General features: G+C 60.8%; 2 protein-coding genes across 10 annotated transcripts in view; both read left to right on the top strand.

Moving 5' to 3' along the window:
* The window catches only part of LOC113982203 (SH3 and multiple ankyrin repeat domains protein 3-like), a 90,161-nt gene that overhangs the window by 68,954 nt on the left and 978 nt on the right, over positions 1-20,229 (top strand). For 2 of the 6 annotated variants that reach the window (XM_039389513.1, XM_039389516.1), the window contains one exon: positions 3,108-5,454. In XM_039389513.1, the coding sequence (XP_039245447.1) occupies positions 3,108-5,454 (2,347 nt within the window). Of the gene's footprint in view, positions 1-3,107; positions 5,455-8,328; positions 8,734-9,990; positions 10,308-13,249; positions 13,285-20,229 lie in introns of those variants that run through there. The other 4 variants (XR_005566543.1, XM_039389515.1, XM_039389517.1 and 1 more) reach the window with 4 other exon arrangements.
* On the top strand, positions 13,501-19,335 carry LOC120324870 (skin secretory protein xP2-like). Of its 4 annotated transcripts, none has more exons than XM_039389520.1 (2): positions 13,501-17,089; positions 17,125-19,335. In XM_039389520.1, exon 1 carries the CDS (start codon positions 14,862-14,864, stop codon positions 15,801-15,803), a length of 942 nt encoding a protein of 313 aa, XP_039245454.1. In that variant the 5' UTR covers positions 13,501-14,861; the 3' UTR covers positions 15,804-17,089; positions 17,125-19,335. The 4 variants fall into 4 exon arrangements, with proteins under 4 accessions (XP_039245454.1, XP_039245456.1, XP_039245455.1 ...); XM_039389522.1 differs by having other exon boundaries at positions 13,501-17,054; XM_039389521.1 differs by having other exon boundaries at positions 13,501-17,019; positions 17,090-19,335.

A 20,229-nucleotide genomic window follows, 5' to 3' on the forward strand; every position in this document is an offset into this window, starting at 1 on the left:
GAGGCTCAGGGGGGACCTTCTGGCTCTGCAAGTCCCTGCCAGGAGGGGGGAGCCGGGGGGGGTCGGGCTCTGCTGCCAGGGAACAAGGGCCAGGCCAAGGGGAAACGGCCTCAGGCTGGGCCAGGGGAGGGTCAGGTTGGATACTGGGAAAATTCCTTCCTGGAAAGGGTTTTCCAGCCCTGGCACAGCTGCCCAGGGCAGGGGGGGAGTCCCCATCCCTGGAGGGATTTCCAAGCCCTGTGGATGTGGCACTTGGGGACAGGGGTCAGTGGTGGCCTCGGCAGAGCTGGGGACGGTTGGACTCGATGGGCTCACAGGGCTCTTCCAGCCTTAACAATTCCATGATTCTGTGATCTGTGAGACCAGAGCAGAGCTGGAGAAGGGGGGGCTGGAGACAGAGTCATCAGCAGAGCGTGGGGGGAGGAGGGAGGGGGATGAGTAAGGCTGTGCTTGTTTACTCGGGCTCGGCACAGGCTCGGCAGCACCGGCACTCGCAGGTAGTGAAGGAAGAACCTGCCAAGGTTCTCTTCCCTCCCACCTCTCCCATCCCTGAGCAATCCTCAGTGGTGGTTTTCTCGCTGAGGAGCAACAGGAGATGTTTGTTTTCCCAGGGAATAGAGAACGTTCCTCTATTCCAAGGCACAGGCTCGTATCCACTGCCAGCTTGGGAACCGGCGCTGGGGCAAATCAAGGGAGAATTCCTGTGGGAAGCAGGAGGTTTCCAGTCCAACCATCAGCTCTAAGCAGGGTCAGCTGGGACACAGATCATGTTCCTCAGGGTTTTATCCAAGTCTGGTCTCTCCCTCCAGGGACACGGATCAGATGTGGCATTTGGTGCCTGTCCTTGTTGGGATTCGTGGTGTTCCTGCTGGTCCATTCCCATCAAGGTCCTTCTGAGATGTCTGGCTGGTCATTGCCCTTGGCAGTGCCCTGGATGTGCTTTTCCATAGTGTCCCTGCCCATGGCAGTGCCCTGGATGTGCTTTTCCATAGTGTCCCTGCCCATGGCAGTGCCCTGGGTGTGGTTTTCCATAGTGTCCCTGCCCATGACAGTGCCCTGGATGTGCTTTTCCATAGTGTCCCTGCCCATGGCAGTGCCCTGGGTGTGCTTTTCCATAGTGTCCCTGCCCATGGCAGTGCCCTGGGTGTGGTTTTCCATAGTGTCCCTGCCCATGGCAGTGCCTTATCGAAGGCACTGGCAGGTTTTCCACAGTGTCCCCCCTCATTTAAGAAAACGTGGAGGAGAGATGGGATCTGGTGGTGTCCCAGCGTCACCCCTGCTCCGGCAGCCATGACCAGGGCATTCCAGGAGGAAGATCCAGCTTCTCCAGTGGATTTCCTGCAGTAGCTCCGTGCTTGGCACATCCATGCCCATCTGCAGGCCGGGCAGCTCATTCCCAGGATGAGCTCTCCTGGCACTGGGCCGTGTCCTGTGACAACCCGGGCACGGTAACCGAGCTCAGTGCTGCCCAAATACCCTTGTTTCAACTCCTGGCCGTTCCCAGAAATAACCACAAAAGGCAGGACTGGTTTTCTGGATCTTGATGCTGCCGAGAGCACGACAACGTCTCTCCCGAATCAAACCATGGCTCCATCTAGTGCAGGATCCCATCCCAGGCACTGCTGCCAAGCAGATTCCCGGGGGGGGGAGGGAAAACAGGGCACAGATGAGATAATTCTCCTGAATTCTCAGCGCTCAGGGGGTTCAGGGCACAGAATAGCTCCGAAAAAGCTCCTCCGTGGCTTTGTCCAGGCTCCCTTTGAACCTGTTCCGTGCTGCCAGTTCATTATCCCGCCTCGGGATTGCAAATCCCCAAACTGTTCCACAAAAATAGCCCGGCTTTGAGCACGAACAACAGCATGGGATGAAAGTCCAGTGCCAAAATCCTCCCTTTTGTCCCCATTGGACTCTGCCTTGGGTGGAATTGCTGACGGACGCCGGGCGCGGTTGCCGGAGCTCTTTGGTGCCGGTGGACGGTGCAGGAGGAGCATTTTCTGGAAAGGAAAAGCTTTAGAGGCAAAAGAAATCCTCTTGGGAGCGGTTTGAGACCTTGAGAGCAGCGGAACAGGGGCTGGGAAGGAGTTTTGGCGAGCGAGGGGTGAGCACAGGGAATTGGGGGTGGGATGGGGGGGGGGAGCTGAGGCCAAAGGCTGGAGTGTGGAGGGGGGGATTGTTGTATTAATGGATTGTAGGATCATGGAATTGCTTAGAATGGCTTGGGTTGGAAGGCACTTTAAGGTCATCTGATTCCAACCCCCAGTTTTTCCTCCCCTTACCTTAAAATCCTCCCAGTCTTTCCCAGAGCATTCCCAGTACTTGGCAGAGCTCTGGCTGCGCACCCGGGGAGCCGGTTCATAGTAAGAGCGACGGAATCCTCCTTCTTCGGGCTCTTCCAACGCTCAAAATCCGTCGCTCGAGTTCCTGCTAGACCCCGCTGAGCTCAGTCTGGCACATGGGAACATATGTAGCCCCTCGGGGAGTCGGGAGGTGTGAGGGGAGCGGCGCGTGCGGAGCCCGTGCCGGGGCGACGCCGCGGCGGGTGCTGCTGGCACTCGGCTGTCTGGCACCTCGGCAGGTGGTGCCGGGAGGGCTGAGGGAGCTCATCTGCAGCCCTGTCACTGGAGAGGGCTCAGCCTGGCAGGGAAGGGTTGGGCACAACCCCCCCCCCCGGTGGGAACTGAACCGGTGGGAGATGTCGTGGCTGCTCCGAGGGACGAGGATGCATTTCCGGATGGAAATGCTCCAGGAGTCATGGAATGGGTTGGAAGGGATCTTAGAGCCGATTTCATTCCATCCCCTGGCCATGGGTAGGGACAGCTTCCCCTAGACCACGTTGCTCCAAGCCCCATCCAACCTGGAATCACAGAATGGTTTGGGTGGGAAGGGACCCTAAAGCCCATCCAGTGCCACCCCCTGCCCTGGGCAGGGACACCTTCCACTAGCCCAGGTTGCTCCAAGCCCCTTCCAGCCTGGCTTGAAAAGATGAAAAGTCACCTCAGATAGAAGCTGGGGTGGGGGGACTGACCCCCCCCCCCAGGTTGGTGGCACTCTGGGTTCTCAGGGAGCGTCCCTGAGTCTCTGACGTCGCCGTTCCCCCTGTTTTCCAGGTGAAGACGAGAAACTTGCTGCTTCTTTGCTCGACGGGAAGTTTCCCCGGAGCACATCCATGCAAGACACTGTTAGGGAAGGACATGGGATTCCACCGCCACCCCAAACAGCCCCACCCCCGCCTCCTTCTCCATATTACTTCGACACAGGCCCCCCTCCATCCTTCTCGCCACCCCCGCCCCCGGGAAGAGCTTACGACACCATCAGGTCGAGCTTTAAGCCCAGCCTGGAGGCCAAACTGCACGGCCTCCCGCAGGTCATCAGCGCGGCCGAGATGTACGACCAGGCCAGGACGTCCATCCCTTACCCCGAGCGGCAGAAGAGGGCCCGATCCATGATAATCCTCCAGGATTCCTCTCACCTCCCCGTGGAGCCCACGGAGATCCCCCGGCCCGGCCCGTCCGCCACCCCCCCGGAGAAGCTGAAGCGGAAGGGGAGGGTCATCGACAACCCCTACGCCAACATGGGGCAGTTCAACGTGAGCCTGTTCGCGCCCACCAAGCCGCAGAGGAAGAAGAGCCCGCTGGTGAAGCAGCTGCAGGTGGAGGACGCGCAGGAGCGGGCGGCGCTGGCCATCACCGGCGGCTTCAGCAGGGAGCCCTCGCCCACCCGCCGGGGCCACCGCCTGGGCGGGGTGGAGTACCAGCACCACGCCGGCATCGCTCAGGTCGAAGCCACGAGCATCCCCTTTGCCACTGCCATCGCTGGCGTCATGAAGGACCGAGACCGTCGCCTGGATGAGAGGCGGAAATCCACTGTCTTCCTCTCGGTCGGGGCCATCGAGGGGACGCCCCCCCCGCCCAGCGAGATGCCGTCCCTGCAGCAGTCCAGGTCCATCGATGAGCGGTTGTTAGGAAGCCGAGATGTTCTACTGCCTTCCCCCGTCTCAGCTTTAAAGCCATTAATTAGCAGCTCATCCTCAACGTTCATCCACCCCCTCACGGGAAAGCCCCTGGATCCGAACTCCCCACTGGCGCTTGCGCTGGCCGCAAGGGAACGGGCCCTGTCCACCCAAGTCCCATCCCGGTCGCCCACCCCGATCCACAGCCCCGACTCAGACAGAGCAGCACCCCTGTTCGTGGACATCCAAACCAAAGAACCAGAGAGGGGCGACTTGGAGAGCTTGGTGTCCCCCGCGTACTCCCCCGGAGGCAAAGCAGTGATCGGAGCGATCGGAGCGATCGGAGCGGACTCTGGGACTTTGGCCCCCGCCAAGAGCCCCTGGGGGACTCCGTCCACACTGAGGAAAGAGACCGAGGCCCGAGCGGAGACCCCGGGGAAGGAGGAGAAGAAACCGGAGGACAAGAAGTCCATGATCATCAGCATCGTGGACACGTCGCAGCAGAAGACCGCCGGCCTCATCATGGTCCACGCCACCAGTAATGGCCAAGACGAGATAGGACTTGAGATAAAAGAGGAGACCCCGGCCGTCCCCGAAGTCTGCACGGAGCCGGCCGAGCCCCCCAAGGCAGAGCCCCAGCCCAGCCCCGTGGGGAAGCCTCCGGTCAGTCCCGCCGCCGACAAGGCGCTGGGCCAGGGGAGCTCGGAGGAGGAGGTGGAGCCCTACACGGTCACGCTCCCGCCGGCCCAGCTGTCCTCCAGCGACGAGGAGACCAGGGAGGAGCTGGCCAAGATAGGGCTGGTGCCTCCACCGGACGAGTTTGCGAACGGGGTCCTGGTGACCACCCCCGGCACACCCGTGAGCCACCTGGCTACGCCCAGCACGCCATCCATACCAGCGGCAGCAGTAGCACCTTCTACCACTGGCGGAACACCCTCAGGGAAGCCCTCCGACGCCCCCGCAGCCCCGGAGTCCGCCGCGGACTCGGGAGTGGAAGAGGTGGACACCAGAAGTTCGAGCGACCATCACCTGGAGACCACAAGCACCATCTCCACGGTCTCCAGCATGTCTACGTTGTCCTCAGAGAGCGGGGAGCCCACCGACACGTACACTTCCTTTGCGGATGGACAAACTTTTATACTCGAGAAGCCACCAGTGCCTCCAAAGCCAAAACTCAAGTCCCAGCTCAGCAAGGGGCCAGTTACTTTCAGGGACCCACTTTTGAAGCAGTCTTCGGACAGCGAGCTCATCTCCCAGCAACATGCGGCCACGCTGGCGTCCGCCAGCATCGGCCGGCCACGCTACCTCTTTCAGAGAAGGTCCAAGCTATGGGGGGACCCCATGGAGAGCAGGCCCATCCATGGGGCTGACGATGACAAGCCAACTGTGATCAGTGAGCTAAGTTCCCGACTCCAGCAGCTGAACAAGGATACACGATCACTGGGGGAGGAACCGGCCGGGTCCACCTTAGATCCCGGGAAGAAGTCGCCGGTGGTCGCGGCACGGTAAGACGCCGGCGCCGGCCGGGGCGCGGGGAGGGTCGGGGCGTGGGGGGGTGTGGCTGTGCTGAGTACCCGGGCTGTGTTCTGAGGGGCGTTTCAGAGGCGGCAGGAGCTCGGCAGCAGTGCCGGGACGAGCTTCCCGGGAGCTTCCCGGGAGCCGTGGGATGGTGGGATCGGCTCCTCGCACACGTCGCGAGTCGCTGTCGCTTCTCCCTCCCTGCCGTGGCTCCGTGTCCCTCCTGTCTGGCGCTGTCGTGACGCTGCTGTGCCCAGTCCTGGGTTTCACCCTCCGTGTGTGCTCCTGAACGACAGCGACGTGTGTTCCTCTAGCGCTTCTCATTCCGAAGGATCTCCAGATGTTGTCCCGTGTCGGAGCCGTGGGCGGTCCCTGACGGGTGGGAGGGTCAGGAGGGTGATCTGTGACATCCCCCACACAGGACACAGCCTGACCTGTGCCCACTGAGCCCCGTTCCTGCCTCACCCACCCGGCCCTGAAACCAAACTAGTCCAAAAACCTCTAAACTGGAGTCCGAGATTTGGGCACAAACCCCGATAAAGCTTTGAAATGTGAAGTTACAGCAGGAGGTGACCCAGAATCTCCAGTGTCACACTGCCCTTTGAGGTGCAGCCCCACAACAGCACAGAGCCACCTTGAGCAGTGTCACCGGTGTCACCCAGTGGGTGCCAGGGGCCCGGCGAGGTGCAGGGAGCTCCGGGTGAAGGGCAGCCCTTCCCTTGGAAAGTCTTTTCCCACCAAACCTCCACGTGGTGCTGGCACAGCAGGTGACATTCCAGGCTGTGTTGTGAGGGACAAAGTGTCCCTTTGTGTCCCAGGGGAGCGCGGGGTCGTTCCAGCCTCCATCTCCCTGCGGTGCCCTCGGCAGTGCCATCCTGGTGGCACCACCTCGGGGGTACCAAACTGGGGCTGCTGCAACTGGATCTGGGGGTCTCACTCACCTGGCGGGTACCTGTGCCCCTTGCTCAGGTGACAGCCATTCGTGTCCCACGGGGGGTCCCTCTCCCTGCCCTGCTCGGGTCCTGTGCCGGATGCATTTGGGGACCCTCTGGAATCAGGCCCCCCACAGCTCAGTGCCAGCTGTGCCCACCTCCAGTGGCGCTGGAAAACGTGGGGGCTCTCTGGTTTTAACAGCAGCTCCAGCAGTGCACCCCTGCCAGGGGAGCCCTCTGGGGGAAGGGGAGCCCTTCCCTTGGGAAGGCTCTTCCAAAAGGCTCTTCCAACCAAACCACCGTGGCCTCTGGTGGTCCCTCCCGTGGTGCTGGCACCTCTGGGGGGCTGTTTTGGGCCCCCCTGACCCCTCTCACTGGCTCTGGTGTCTGGCTGCGAGTCCTCTGTCTCCCAGTGACTCCAGGTGGGAACACAGCCCCCCATCCCTGTCCCCATCCCTTCCCTGCCCTCCCCATCTGTGTCTGTCTGACCTGCTGATCCCCCCCCCCAGCAGGGACCCCAATTTCCAGGAGCATCCTTTCGCCATCCTCCGCTTCTCTTCAACCCCCTCCTGCCTCCACCGCTGCTTCCCTGTGCTCCCTGTGCTTCCCATGGCACTGCCAACGCCCCAGGAGCAGCAGAGCCCCTGGAGCCCCCCGCCCTCCTCGCTCCAAACCCCCTCCCACCACCAGCGTGCGGCCCTTCCAGCCATCCCACAGAGTTAAACCTTCCCATTCCTTTGCCCAAAGTCACGGCCTTTCATCTCTGAAATTTCCATGCTCCCGGTTGGTGGCAAAGACTTGAAATATTTCCCAGGAAATGGGCTGTAAATAGAATATTTAATGATGTCAGTCCCTCTCCCGCGTTGTCCAAGTTCCTCTCTTTTATGGAATTGCTGTAAATTCGGGAAATAATGGAAGGAGCAGTTGGGTAAGGGTGGGATGACCCAGTTCAGGACACGGTTTCCAGGTCCTGGAATTGTCTGGACAAGGACAGGGTCACCTAAACCTCCCTCAAGAGCTGCCTGGAGCCAGAGGTGGCCTGGAATCCCACAGGGAACAGGGACAGTGAGGTGTCCTTGTGTCCCACAGGATATGGGGACAATGAGGTGTCCTGTAGTCTGGGGATGGGGACACTGAGGTGTCCTAGAGTCCCACAGGGATGGGGACAGTGATGTGTCCTGGAATCCCACAGGAATGGGACACTGAGGTGTCCTAGAGTCCCACAGGGAACAGGGATACTGGGGTATCCTGGGGTCCCATGGGAATGGGGACACTGAGGTGTCCTAGAGTCCCACAGGAACAGGAACAGTGAGGTATCCTGGAGTCCCACAGGAACAGGAACAGTGAGGTATCCTGGAGTCCCACAGGAATGGGAGCAGTGAGGTATCCTGCAGTTCCTCAGGAATGGGAACAGTGAGGTGTCCTGGAGTCCCACAGGAAACATGGACAGTGAGGTATCCTGGAGTCCCACAGGAATGGGAACAGTGAGGTATCCTGGAGTCCCACAGGAACAGGAACAGTGAGGTATCCTGGAGTCCCACAGGAATGGGAGCAGTGAGGTATCCTGGAGTCCCACAGGAATGGGAACAGTGAGGTATCCTGGAGTCCCACAGGAACAGTGAGGTGTCCTGGAATCCCACAGGAATGGGAACAGTGAAGTGTCCTGGAATCCTGGAGTCCCTCAGGGATGGGGGCTGTGAAGTATCCTGGAGTCCTGCAGGGGACAGGGAATTTCTTCCTGCCCTAAGTCTGAATTTACAGCAGTTCCATCCAAGGGCAGGGATTTCCCTGCACGTGGCAGCTCCAGGTCAGGCCCTGGAGCGTTTCCCTCCCAGAGCTCTCGGGGGTCCTGCCTGGACACCCCGGGAGGAGACGACACGATCCATAACTCTCTCCATAGCTCTAACTCTGGCTCTGTCTCCTTCCAAGACGGGCTTCCACGGAAGGACGTTTGACCAGAGGGACTGAGAAAGAGGCCAAGAAAGACTGAGAATGGGAACGTGAGGTCAGAGTTGAGGAACTGCTGGAGGCAGTGTTGATTCCATCCCCCTGGGACCGGGACGAGGCACACCAGCGTGCCCAGGCTGACAGGGGCACAGCTCCTGCACGGTCCTCACCGGTGGTGACAGTGACAGCAGAGCAGGGGGACAACTTCCTTTGGGCCTGTCCTTGGGAAGGAGTGATGGCCCCTGTGTGGGGACACACGGACTCGGCTCTGCTGGAGCTGCACCTTCTTCCTGTTTAACGTGGAATCACAGAGCCATTGAGGTTGGAAAAGCCCTCTGAGCCCATCAAACCCCACCCAGCACTGCCAAGGCCACCACTGACCCCTGTCCCCAGGTGTCACATCCACAGGGCTTGGAAATCCCTCCAGGGATGGGGACTCCCCCCTGCCCTGGGCAGCCCATTCCAGTGCTTTTCAGTCCTTTGGGGGAAGGAATTTCCCCAGGATCCAACCTGACCCTCCCCTGGCACAGCTTGAGGCCTTTCCTCTTGTCCTGTCCCTTGTTCCCCGGGAGCAGAGCCCGACCCCCCCCGGCTCCCCCCTCCTGTCAGGGGTTTGTAGAGCAGTGACGGATCCTGGAAGATCCAGCCCGCTGAGCTGTGGGAGAGGGATGAGGTGTCCCGGTGTCTGTGGCTGCTCTGGAGCCCATCCTGGGCGGCAGGAGCTGATCCCAAGCAGCGGGAGCTGATCCCGAGCAGTGGGAGCCAATCCCAGGCAGGGGGAACTGATCCCAGGCAATGGGAGCTGATCCCGAGCACGGGGAGCCGATCCCAAGCCATGAGGGTTGATCCCAAGCCCTGGGAGCCGATCCTGGGCAGGGGAGCTGATCCCAGGCAGGGGGAGCAGATCCCAGGCAATGGGAATCAATCCCAAGCCCTGGGAGCCGATCCCAAGCCCCGGGAGCCGATCCTGGGCAGGGGGAGCCGATCCCAAGCCCCGGGAGCCGATCCTGGGCAGGGGAGCCAATCCCAAGCCCCGGGAGCCGATCCTGGGCAGGGGAGCCAATCCCAAGCCCTGGGAGCCGATCCTGGGCAGGGGGAGCCGATCCCAAGCCCCGGGAGCCGATCCTGGGCAGGGGAGCCGATGCCGAGCCCGGGAGCCGCGCGAGGTGCCCGCAGCGCAGCGGGTCCGTTGTGTGACATCCGTGTCCCCAATAAAGCTGACGCTGACGACTGAGCGGTGTGTGCGTGTGCTTGGGGACCCGCTGACCCCCAGCCCGGGTGACTCCACGTGCCAGGTGACATCCCCGTCCCGTGTCCCCCCCCTGTCCTGCACCCGGCCGTGCCCATCCAGCCTCTCTCCAGGCTCCCGTCATCCCTCCTCCCGCGCAGTCCCATCGGATCTGCCCCTCCCAGTGACTCCCCAGGAGCATCCCGAGCGTCCCGGGGCTGTCTGGGGGCTCCCGGGCCGGGTCAGGGGGTGCTTTGCCGAGGGGTCGTGCGTGTGTTTGCTCGTTTGCTTGTCTGTTTATCTTTAAGCGACAGCCCAACACGCCAAAAGTGTCACGTGAAGCAGAATTTGAGCTGCCAAACGGAGCGTTTCGGGTGCTGTTCTGCAAACCCACCACTTGCTTTGTATTTCTACAGATCTGAGAGAGAGAGAGAAGAAAAATAAGCCCTTGGGGCATTTAGTTCCCAGGGTAAAGCTGCCTCTTTTTCCTCAACTCCTCGATTAATTCTGTTTCAGTGAACTGGTGTAACATCCCTGGCACAAGCTTTGAGCCGCTGCAGATACAACCCCCTGTTTCCTTGTAGGCTTCGGGTGTTTCCTGGGGGCCAAATTCCTGTGGGAAGCGGAGCTTTGCTCCGAAACTCGAGGGAATTGGCCACGGAGAGCGAGTGGAAAGGGCTGGAATCACTGAGGGCAGTGGAGAGACGTGCACTCGGTGCCTTTCCAGGGGGAGGGTGGGAATAGGGGGGGGTTGTGTGGCAGTGAGGTTTGGAGAGGAGGTGGCCCCACGTGGGACAGAGATGGGCAGGTTTGGACAGGACATGGCCAAGGTTGAGGATTGAGGAGGAGGTGGGCAGGTTAAAGGAGGAGGTGGGAAGGTTTGGAGAGGAGGTGGGCAGGTTGGAGAAGGAGGTGGGAAGGTTGGAGGAGGAGGTGGGCAGGTTAAAGGAGGAGTTGGGCAGGTTGGAGGAGGAGGTGGGCAGGTTTGGGAAGGAGGAGGTGGGCAGGTTGGAGGAGGAGGTGGGCAGGTTTGGGAAGGAGGAGGTGGGCAGGTTGGAGGAGGAGGTGGGCAGGTTGAAAGGAGGAGGTGGGCAGGTTGGAGAAGGAGGTGGGCACGTTGGAAGGAGGTGGGCAGGTTAAAGGAGGTGGGCAGGTTAAAGGAGGAGGTGGGCAGGTTGGAGGAGGAGGTGGGCAAGTTGGAGGAGGAGGTGGGCAGGTTGGAAGGAAGAGGTGGGCAGGTTGGAGGAGGATGTACCCACCCTTGGCACAGCTCCACCCCACTTCTGCCACAGCCATCGAGCTTGGAGATGCTCAATCCACCTCCATAGGTGCCTAAAAACATCTGTGGCTCCATGGATTCCTCTTCCCAGGGGAGGAGGTTTCTGCAGGGAGGACACGGACAGGGTGTGGGCCCTCGGCCTCGCAGGGGGGGCTCAGGGAGGCAGGAGCTCCCTCAGGGAGCTCTTCCCTCCAGGTTACCATGGCATTTTCCCAGCATTCTCCAGGGATGGCAGGCTGAGGATGGGGAGCTTTTCCGTCAGCAGGGCCGTGGGGAGCACAGGGATGAGCTGCTGCAGGCTGGGCAGTGGAAAAGCCGGAGTTTTAGGGGGCTGCGATGGAGGGGGCACCCCCAGCCCGTGATCCTGGGGGATCCCGAGCTGCCACCAGCCCAGAGGCTCCTGCCACCGGATCCAGGAAGGGGTTTTGATGTTCCTGTGTGCTGCCTACAAGGAGACAGGGGCTCCGGGTCTCAGCACGTGTCCGTGTCACAGCTCCGCTGGCTTCACCCATCCCGTCACTGCATCACTAACCACTCACCTCATCACCCATCCCGTCACTGCATCACTAACCACTCACCTCATCCTGCCGGGGCCACTGGCACTGCCTCGGGCTTGGCCAGGGCTTGGGACACCTGGGGAGAGCAGGGAGGGGTGTCTGGGTCTCCCTGAGATGAGCTCTGGGTCACAGCAGTGCCGAAGGGAAGAGGGAAGAGGGAAAGCCCAAAGGGTTGGTGGTGGGCGAGTCTGGCTTGGGATGGTCCCACGGCAGGGATTTGTCACCTGCTCCTTCGGGGCTGTGGTGGACAGAGGTGGAATTCCCAGGAAAAGGGCTTTTCCTCTCCATGGAGAAATGCAGAGGGACCGTTCCAGGTTGGGTTCAAGCAGGAGGCAGAGGAGGGAGCTCCATGAGTTGCCTCGGGGCAGCTCTGAGGAACCTCCCACAGGGAAGGGATTGGCTTGGGGAGTCCCAGGGGCAGCACACGAGGAGATGGGAATTCTCATGTGGATTCCAGCTTTAAATTGCCTTTTCCTGCTGAGAAGAGATGAGAGAAGGACAAAAGAGACGCTTAGTTATGGCATAAGCAGCTCTGACCCTGCCAGAGCTCCCTGTAGGAAATATTTCCTGACGTCTGGGATTGTTCCCAACTGTCCCTGCTCCGTGAGGGACCACAGGCAGGACAGAGCTCCTGGCTGAATGCCCATCCCCAGAACTGCTCCAGACAAACCACAACTGGAGGCTGAGACCCTCCTGGGTGGGGAAGCACGAGGGGGGGAACAGCCACAGCACCTGGAGCTCCTCTTGCTCTGCTCCATCCCTGCTCCAGGTGGTCACCAGGACACAGCAGGACACGTTCCCCAGGGAATAACCACGTGTTCCTCCCAGATCCCTCCCCTGGGGCCGCTCCAACAGCAGCTCCTTGTGCTGCTCCCACCCACAGGCCCCACCTGACCGAGGTGTCCACACTCCCAGCACGGCTCCAGCCTCTCCTCCCCGTTCCACCTGTGGAAAAGGGATGGAATTGGGAGCAAACCGGGGATTGTGTGGCGTTTGTAGCCGCTGTGCCAAACGTGGGAGCCCCTGGCACTGTCAGGGGAGGGCAGGGGGACAGGCAGTCCTTGCCCAGGTGAGGTGGCTGTGCCATCCAGGAGGGAAGAGGCCACTGGCTCCCTCCTGCTGGCACAGCCGAGGGCTGGGGGAGCTCAGCAGAGCCCTCAGCAGGGATCCCAGCCCACTTCCACACGGAGGAGCCGTGGTTATTCCCTCTGGGAAGCACCAACTCACCTGCAAGGCGTAGCTGACCTTTAGGTGTAGCTGATGTTGTCACTAATCACGGGGGGGACACGGGAAAAGTCGGGAATCGTATCGGCTGCTCGGTCTTGTTCTTGCCGTGGGGCGTTTTTTTCTCATGCATTTGTTGTTTCCTTCCTTTCCCTGCCCTTCCCGAACCCCTGTCCTGTCCCTCCCCTCTCCCCTCTCCCCCTCTGCTCCTCCCAGCCCGTCCCACAGCTCTGTCGCTGTCCAACCCTCCAGGCTTTGGCTGTCGAATCCATGCAATTACAACCGCCCCATTTCCCATACGGACATAACCGCGACCGGCGGGGCCCATCCCGATATTCCCTGACCCCGCAACTCCCACCTGGCCACTCCCCAGCTCCCCTCAGCCCCCCGGGGGTCTCCCCATCCCACCCCACCCCACCCCCGGGCGCGGGGAAGCGCCGGTGCCGCCCGCCGTGCCCCTCGCCCCGTGCCCTCCCCGGGTCCCTCCCCGGGTCCCTCGGGCTGGGATCCGCCCTCCCCTCCCCGTGTGGAGCTGCCCGGACCGGAGCTAACAACATTCTCTCTCATTGCCTCTCTTCCTGCTCTCCATCTGCATGTCCGCGCTGCTCTGTCTAGAACCGCCTCTGGCCTCCGGAGGGTGGGCGAGTTGTGTAAGTGAGCATGTTCCCATTCCATAGCAATCACCTGTCCTCCCGCTCCCCCCCTGCCCCCCCGGCCTTCCCAGGGCTCCCCCGGGGCCGGGAACGGGCAGTGGGCCCGCTCTGGAATGTGCGTGTTCCCGTCCCATCCCGGTGTGCCCCGGTAGCATGTCCGTGTCCCTGTGTCCCCGTGTCCCTGTGTCCCCGTGTCCCTGTGTCCCTGTGTCCCTGTGTCCCTGTGTCCCTGTGTCCCTGTGCTGTGGTGTCTGTGCTGCTCCTGCTGCTGCTGCTGCTGCTGCTGCTGCGGTGGTGAGGAAATTCCCTCGGGCTTCCCATGGGATTTGTGGATTGTTGGGGGGGGGGGATTCCGGGAAAGGGAACCCTCGGTGCAGCTCGGCCCGTGGGAGAGAACCCAGACAGGGAGGGAGAGACCCAGGAAGGGTGAGAGAGGCACCAAGAAGTGGGAAAGGACCCCGGGAAGGGTGGGAGAGACCCCAGGAAAGGTAAAAGAGACCCCAGGAAGGGTGAGAGAGACACCAAGAAGCGGGAAAGGACCACAGAAAGGGTGGGAGAGAACCCAGGAAAGGTAAAAGAGACCCCAGGAAGGGTGGGAGAAACCGTGGAAAGAGTGGGAGAGACCCCAGGAAAGAGTAGGGAAGGACCCCAGCAAGAGTGGGGAGAGATCCTGGGAAAGGTGGAAGAGACCCCAGCAAGTGGGAAAAAACTACAGGAAGGATGGGAGAGATCCCAGCAATTGGGAAAGGATCACAGGAAGGGTGGGAAAGGCCCCAGAAAGGGAGGGAAGGACCCAACAAGGGTAGAGAAGGATCCCAGAAAGTGTGGGGAGAGACCCCAACAAGATTAGGGAAGAATCCCAGAAAAAGTGGGAGAGACCCTAGAAAGCAGGAAAGGACCCCAGCAAGGGTAGGGAAGAATCCCAGTAAGAGTGGGAAAGACCCAGGAAGGGTGGGAGAGACCCCAGCAAGTGGGAAAGAACCACAGGAAGGATGGAAGAGGCCCCAGGAAGGGTGGGAGAGACCCCAGCAAGTGGGAAAGAACCATAGGAAGGATGGAAGAGGCCCCAGGAAGGGTGGGAGAGACCCCGGCAAGGGTGACCCGAGCCAGCTGCACCCCCAGGAAGCACATCCCCTGTCTGATCCCAGCAGCTCCCCCCATTCCATGGATGCACAAGGGTCCCTCCGTGACTTCCCCGTGGTGGGGTGTCCCAGGGTCACCCTCTGGGGCAAAATTCCCATGGAATAGAGGTGGCAGCACCTTGTTGCCCTGGCATCCTGCTCCATCCCAGTGCAGGGTCCTGCAGACAGGGGACACCCCCGGCCTGGTGACCCACAGGTCCCCGGGAAAGTCACCTGAGGCTGCAGCAGGAAAACCAGGATCCACTGACCCCCCTTCTCCCAGCGCCTGGCACCGGAGGGATCCTCCTGGCAGAGCTCCTTGGCCACGATTCCAGCAGGTCCCAGTCGCTTCCAGAGCTGCTGGAATCCCTTCCCCAGCCCGTGGCCACCGAGCTGGGAGCACTCACCAGGCTGGGACGGGCAGTGGGATCCTGGGATTGGCCCTTCCTGCCCATGCGTGGGACCGGGCGGGGACGATCCACGGGACGGGGCGGGCACAGCGGGGTGGAAGGGTTCTCCCGTGGGAATTTCCCCAGCCTGCATGGCCAGCTGTGTGCTCTTGGTCGTGCTCCCTCCGTGCTGTCCGTGTGTCCCGTTGTGGTGCCCGTGGAGCTCCATCCGTGTCGCTCCCCCGTGTGCCGCAGCCCCGGAGCCCTCGGAGCTCTGGGATGGCTCCTGTGGGATCTCACCTGCCGTTCTCTGCCGAGCAGCGCTGAATTCCCGAGGCCGCGGCCCCACCCCGGGGCCCTGCCCGGGCGGGGCTGGGAAGGGCTGCCCTCCCGCTGGATGCCATCCCTAGGGATCGGCCCTGCTCCCGGCTGGAGCAGAGGGGTGGGATGCTCGGGAGCCCCTGTCCCGCCTCAGTTCTGGGGAGCACCCTCGGGCCCGGAGCGCGGCTCTGCCCGGAGCGGGGCCGTGCCGGGGCTCTGCTCCCCGCTCCCTGCTCCCTGCTCCCATTCCAGGCCCGATCCCGCGGTGGGGGGGGCTCATCCCATCGCACCCGCCCACGTCCTCATCCCTGCGGTGCTGCCGCTGCCCTCACGGAGCGTCCGTGTGTCCAGGGGGCACCGGGGGGGGACCTGCCCTGGGCTGGTGCTGCGGGACCTCATCCCGGGGCTCTTCCCGCCGCTCTTCCCGCGGCTGCCGGAGCGGGACGGGCAGAGTTCAGCCGGGTCCTGCCCCCACTCCCGGCCCCAGAGGATTTGGGGTGGTGGCAGGGCCAGTGTCCCACGATGGCCGTGCTGTCCCAGTCCCGTGTCACCCGTGGGACCGTCCCTGATGCTGCCACCGTGTGTGGGAAACCTTTGGATGCTGTTCCATCCATGCCCGGTATCCCTGCCCAGCTCCCAGTATCCCTGCCCAGCTCCCAGTATCCCTGCCCAGCTCCCAGCATGAGCCAGAGGCAGGATCAGGGTCAGGAGCAGGGTTAGGGTTAGGATTGGGGTCAGGATCAGGAGCAGAGTTAAGATCTGGACTGCAGTTAAGTTTAGGGTCAGGCTTAAGGTTAGGGTCAGGTTTAGGGTTAGGATCAGGATCAGAATCAGGGTTGGGGTTAGGATCAGGTTTAGGGTTTAGAGTCAAAGATCAGGTTTACAGTTTGGGTCACTATCAGGGTCAGGGTTAAGATCAGGGTTAAGGTTAAGTTTAGGGTCAGGTTTAAGGTTAGGATCAGAGTCAGGGTAAGGATTAGAATTGGGGTTAAATTTACAGTCAGGTTTACGTTTAGGATCAGAGTCAGGATCAGGGTTAAGATCAGGGTCAGGTTTGGCATCAGGATTAGGGTTAACCTTAGGGTCAGGTTTAGGGTTAGGGTCAGGATCAGAGTCAAATTCACGGTTAGGATTAAGATTAGGTTTAGACTTGGGTTAGGGTTGGGATAAGGCTTATGGTTAAGTTTAGGATCACGTTAGGGTCAGAGTTAAGCTTAGGATCACAGACAAGGGTTAGGTTTAGGGTTAAGGTTAAGGTTAGGGTCAGGCTTACCTGCTGTCTTGATCCAGCAGGATCAACAAATCCCTGCCTGTGGGATCCCCGCTGGCTCTCCCTGGTCCCTGCTCAGCTGAGCCTCTTTAAACTCATCCTTAGCCCAGGAGTTTGTGTTTAATCCCTGCCAGGACGGGCTGCTCCAAACCCGGGATATTTTAGGGAGCAGCATCAAGGACAGTCAGTGCCAGAGCAGATCCAGGGCACCCCCGGCTCCCCAGGCTCAGGTTTGGGCTGTCGGTGACATTCCCAAAGCTGGGTCTGAGGGAAGGTGATGACACAGCTCAACTGTCCCCTCCGTGTCCGGCCCAGAGGTGTCCCTGCAGCTCATCCAAGGACGCAGGGAAAGTCCCACATCCTTATTTTCTGGGCATTTCTAGGACTAGGAGCTTTCTGAGTGCAGGAGAAGGAGGGACAGGCTGTTCTGATCCCTGGATCCCACTGGAGTCTGTGGGATGGCGCGGTGAGCAAGGAAGGTCCGTAGAAAGGTTGGAAGAAGGTCCATAGGAAGGTCCCTGGGAAGGTTGGAAGAAGGTCCATAGGAAGGTCCCTGGGAAGGTTGGAGGAAGGTCCATAGGAAGGTCCCTGGGAAGGTTGGAGGAAGGTCCATAGGAAGGTCCCTGGGAAGGTTGGAGGAAGGTCCATAGGAAGGTCCCTGGGAAGGTTGGAGGAAGGTCCATAGGAAGGTCCCTGGGAAGGTTGGAGGAAGGTCCATAGGAAGGTCCCTGGGAAGGTTGGCAGGAGCCCTGTCAGCTCAAGCCCTCATTCCATAACCCTCAGGGAGGGCTCTGCCATGGGGCAGCTCCAGCAAAAAAGAAGGAATCACAGAGTGGCTTGGATTGGAAGGGACCCAGTGGTCCTGGAATGTCTGGAATGGGAATGACCTGGAATAAGGGGCTCTGCACATCTTTGCTGGCAGTGATGTTGAGGTCTGTGTGGATCCTCCACCGCTGGAACTCACGGACCCACTGGATGGTGGAGAAGGGAATTCCTGGCTCAGCTTGGACATGGTCACAGCACTGAGTTCCACACTGGAGCTTTTGGGAACCCCTGGGCCCCAGTTCGTGCCGAGCTCCACATCAGAGTCTTTGGGAATTCTCATCCCCGAGCCCAGCCTGGATGTGTCACAGGTGGCACCGAGCTCCATGTGGGAGCCTTTGGGAGCACACTGGGAATCACGGGAGCCATCTCGTGCCTCGCTCCTCCTTAGCAAGAGTTGTCACCCAGGAGGTGAGTCCTCCAGGCGGGTCTGAGGATTTGGGGGCCGTCCCGGACCACCGGAGCAGGAGCACGGACGCCTTGCCGAGGAACAGGGAAGCGTTTCCCTTGGGAGCGCTCGGAGCGCGGTGCCCCCGGAGCTGAGCCTGCCCTCGCCTCTGGAACTCTTGGAGACGCTCAGACTGAGATGTGGAGTTCAAAGGAAGACTCTTCATCCCTTAATGACTCACTGGAGAGATCGGCTCCTTAACGCCTCCAGTAACAGCATTCCCAGAAGGCCCAATTATCCGTCCTGCAAGCGCCTGATCCCTTTTCCTTTGGACAGAACTTCCCTCTCCATCAGCTAGAGTTTCTCTGCTTGTGATCCGCTTCCTGTGAGACCTGAGCTCCCTTTTTTGTGATTCTGCTGCCTTTCCAAAGGCTCCTTTTCCTGGCTGCACCGAAGGAGCAATCCCAGGAATGATCCAGTGCTGCCGAGCTCGGGAGCTGCCAGAATTGGGATTCGTGCGTTCGGAGACCGACTGAAGGAGCTGCCACATCCCAGCTCATGGAAGAACCTGGAGCACCAGCAATGCCACTCCCTCATGGCTGCCACCTTTCCGAGGGCCAGGAAAAGACACCAGGAATGGGAAGTGGAGGAAGAGCTCCGTTGTCTCGCTGAGCTCCCTCGCATGGACTCGTTGCCTCGAGGAGAAGGATGATTCCGTAGGGCTCATGAAGCCTGGAAAAGCTGAGGGCTGGGATAGCAGCACCCCAAAAAGTGAGCCAGTAGTTTGTCTGATGGTCCCTGAGGAGTTAACTCGGGATCTGGGACTGTCCAGCTGCCTGATCCCAGGCTGGAGAGCAGCGCTGCCGAAGGGGCGGGAGCCAGGGACACACTTCCATAGGGCATGGCCAGGACCAGGTGCTCCGTGGAAGAGGATGGAGCTGCAGGTGACACCCGACCAGCCAGGCCTGCTGCCCCTTCCATTCACCTTCCTGGCACCGAGTGTGCCCGGAATTCCCAACGGGAGTGCAGCAACACGAGTGCATCCGTGGGTCTGGGAGAAACACCCACCTTGGAGCCTGCAGTGCTTCTTTGGCCTGTCCGTGGCTGCTGCCTTTGGGTCTTCCAGCAGATCCAGAACTTTCTCTCCATCACTTCCCACAGAGCCAAGGTCCTTGGATGGGCTCCCGACGGGACATGGCCACGTTCTGTCCTGGCACTTCTCATCCTCCAGCCCCCAAGGATGTTCAGCTCTTCCTTGTCGGAGCTTCCCAAAGGTGATTCATCGTCCTGCTGCCTCACAACCCTCCTCCACCGTGCCAGGGAGGCAGGGAAGTGGGAATTAGAGGGAATGTGCCTCATCCTGTGGACCTGCAGTCGTGTCCAGCTCATCTCCTCGGGACCATCCTTGTGAGGAATCGTTGGAGCTCATTAACGTCCCCCAAACGAGGATCTGGCACGATGTGGCATTGGTGGCACCGGTTGGTGCCATGGAGTGTAGCCCTCAGACTGCTGTTGCCGCCAACAGGATTCCAGAGTGTCCATCTGTTCCGGGAGGGACCTGAGATGGGAGGCAGAGCACAGAGATGGCAGGGAAATGAGGCCCCACATTCCAGTGTGCAGGAATTGTAAGGATCAGTTTGGAGGACAAGTGAAGTGACAGTGCTTGGACAGGACTAGGGTAGGGCAGGATAGGATGGGATGGGATAGGATAGGATAGGATAGGATAGGATAGGATAGGATAGGATAGGATAGGATAGGATAGGATAGGATAGGATAGGATGGGATACGATAGGATAGGTTGGGATGGGTTAGGATGGGATGGGATGGGTTGAGTAGGAAGGTACTTTAAAGCCCATCCAGCCCCACCCCTGCCATGGGCAGGGACACCTTCCACCAGCCCAGGTTGCTCCAAGCCCCGTCCAGCCTGGCCTTGGACACTTCCAGGGGTCCAGGGGCAGCCACAGCTTCTCTGGGCAACCTGGGCCAGGGCCTGCCCACCCTCTCAGACAGCAATTCCTTCCAATATCCCACCTATCCCTGCCCTCTGGCACTGGGAAGCCATTCCCTGTGTCCTGTCCCTCCAGGCCTTGTCCCCAGTCCCTCTCCAGCTCTCCTGGAGCCCCTTTAGGCCCTACCAGGGGCTCGTAGGACTCACGGTTCATGGGATTCATCCTCCAGCATCCAAGTTTTAGATCCGTTTCCTTTCACATTCCCAGGGTAGGTGTTTGTGCCAGGGATGGGATGGCAGAAGGGGACAATGGCAGGGGGACGACACATGGTGGGGAAGGGGGGTTTGTCCCTGTCACAGACTCTCAGAGCAGCAGAGCCCAGTGCTGGGGGGGGGTCCTCTCCACCCCGGTGCCCCCCATGGCACGGGGGCATCAACCAGGGGTCCAACATGGCACAGTGCCAGGGGGACACCAGCCCGGCCACCACTGACCGCCCCAGGTGACCATCACCTGCCACCTCCATCGGGGGGGGGGGGTGCCCTGAGGGTCCTCCCATCCCGGGGGAGATGCCAGAAGGTTCCCTCCTGTCCTGGGAAGGGCTCTGCCCCGGTGCTGGGGAGCACTGGGCTGCTCCTGGTGCGTGGGGGGCTGGGGGTCCCTGCCAGGACGAGGGGCAGGCTCT

Source organism: Pipra filicauda, unplaced genomic scaffold, assembly GCF_003945595.2.
Source record: "Pipra filicauda isolate LSUMZ 115617 unplaced genomic scaffold, ASM394559v2 scaffold735_size141612_pilon, whole genome shotgun sequence".
NCBI classification, from domain to species: Eukaryota; Metazoa; Chordata; class Aves; order Passeriformes; family Pipridae; genus Pipra; species Pipra filicauda.

Coding starts and splice junctions, on each gene's coding strand:
- LOC120324870 (XM_039389520.1), top strand. CDS start 14,862: ATGCGTGGGACCGGGCGGGGACGATCCACGGGACGGGGCGGGCACAGC.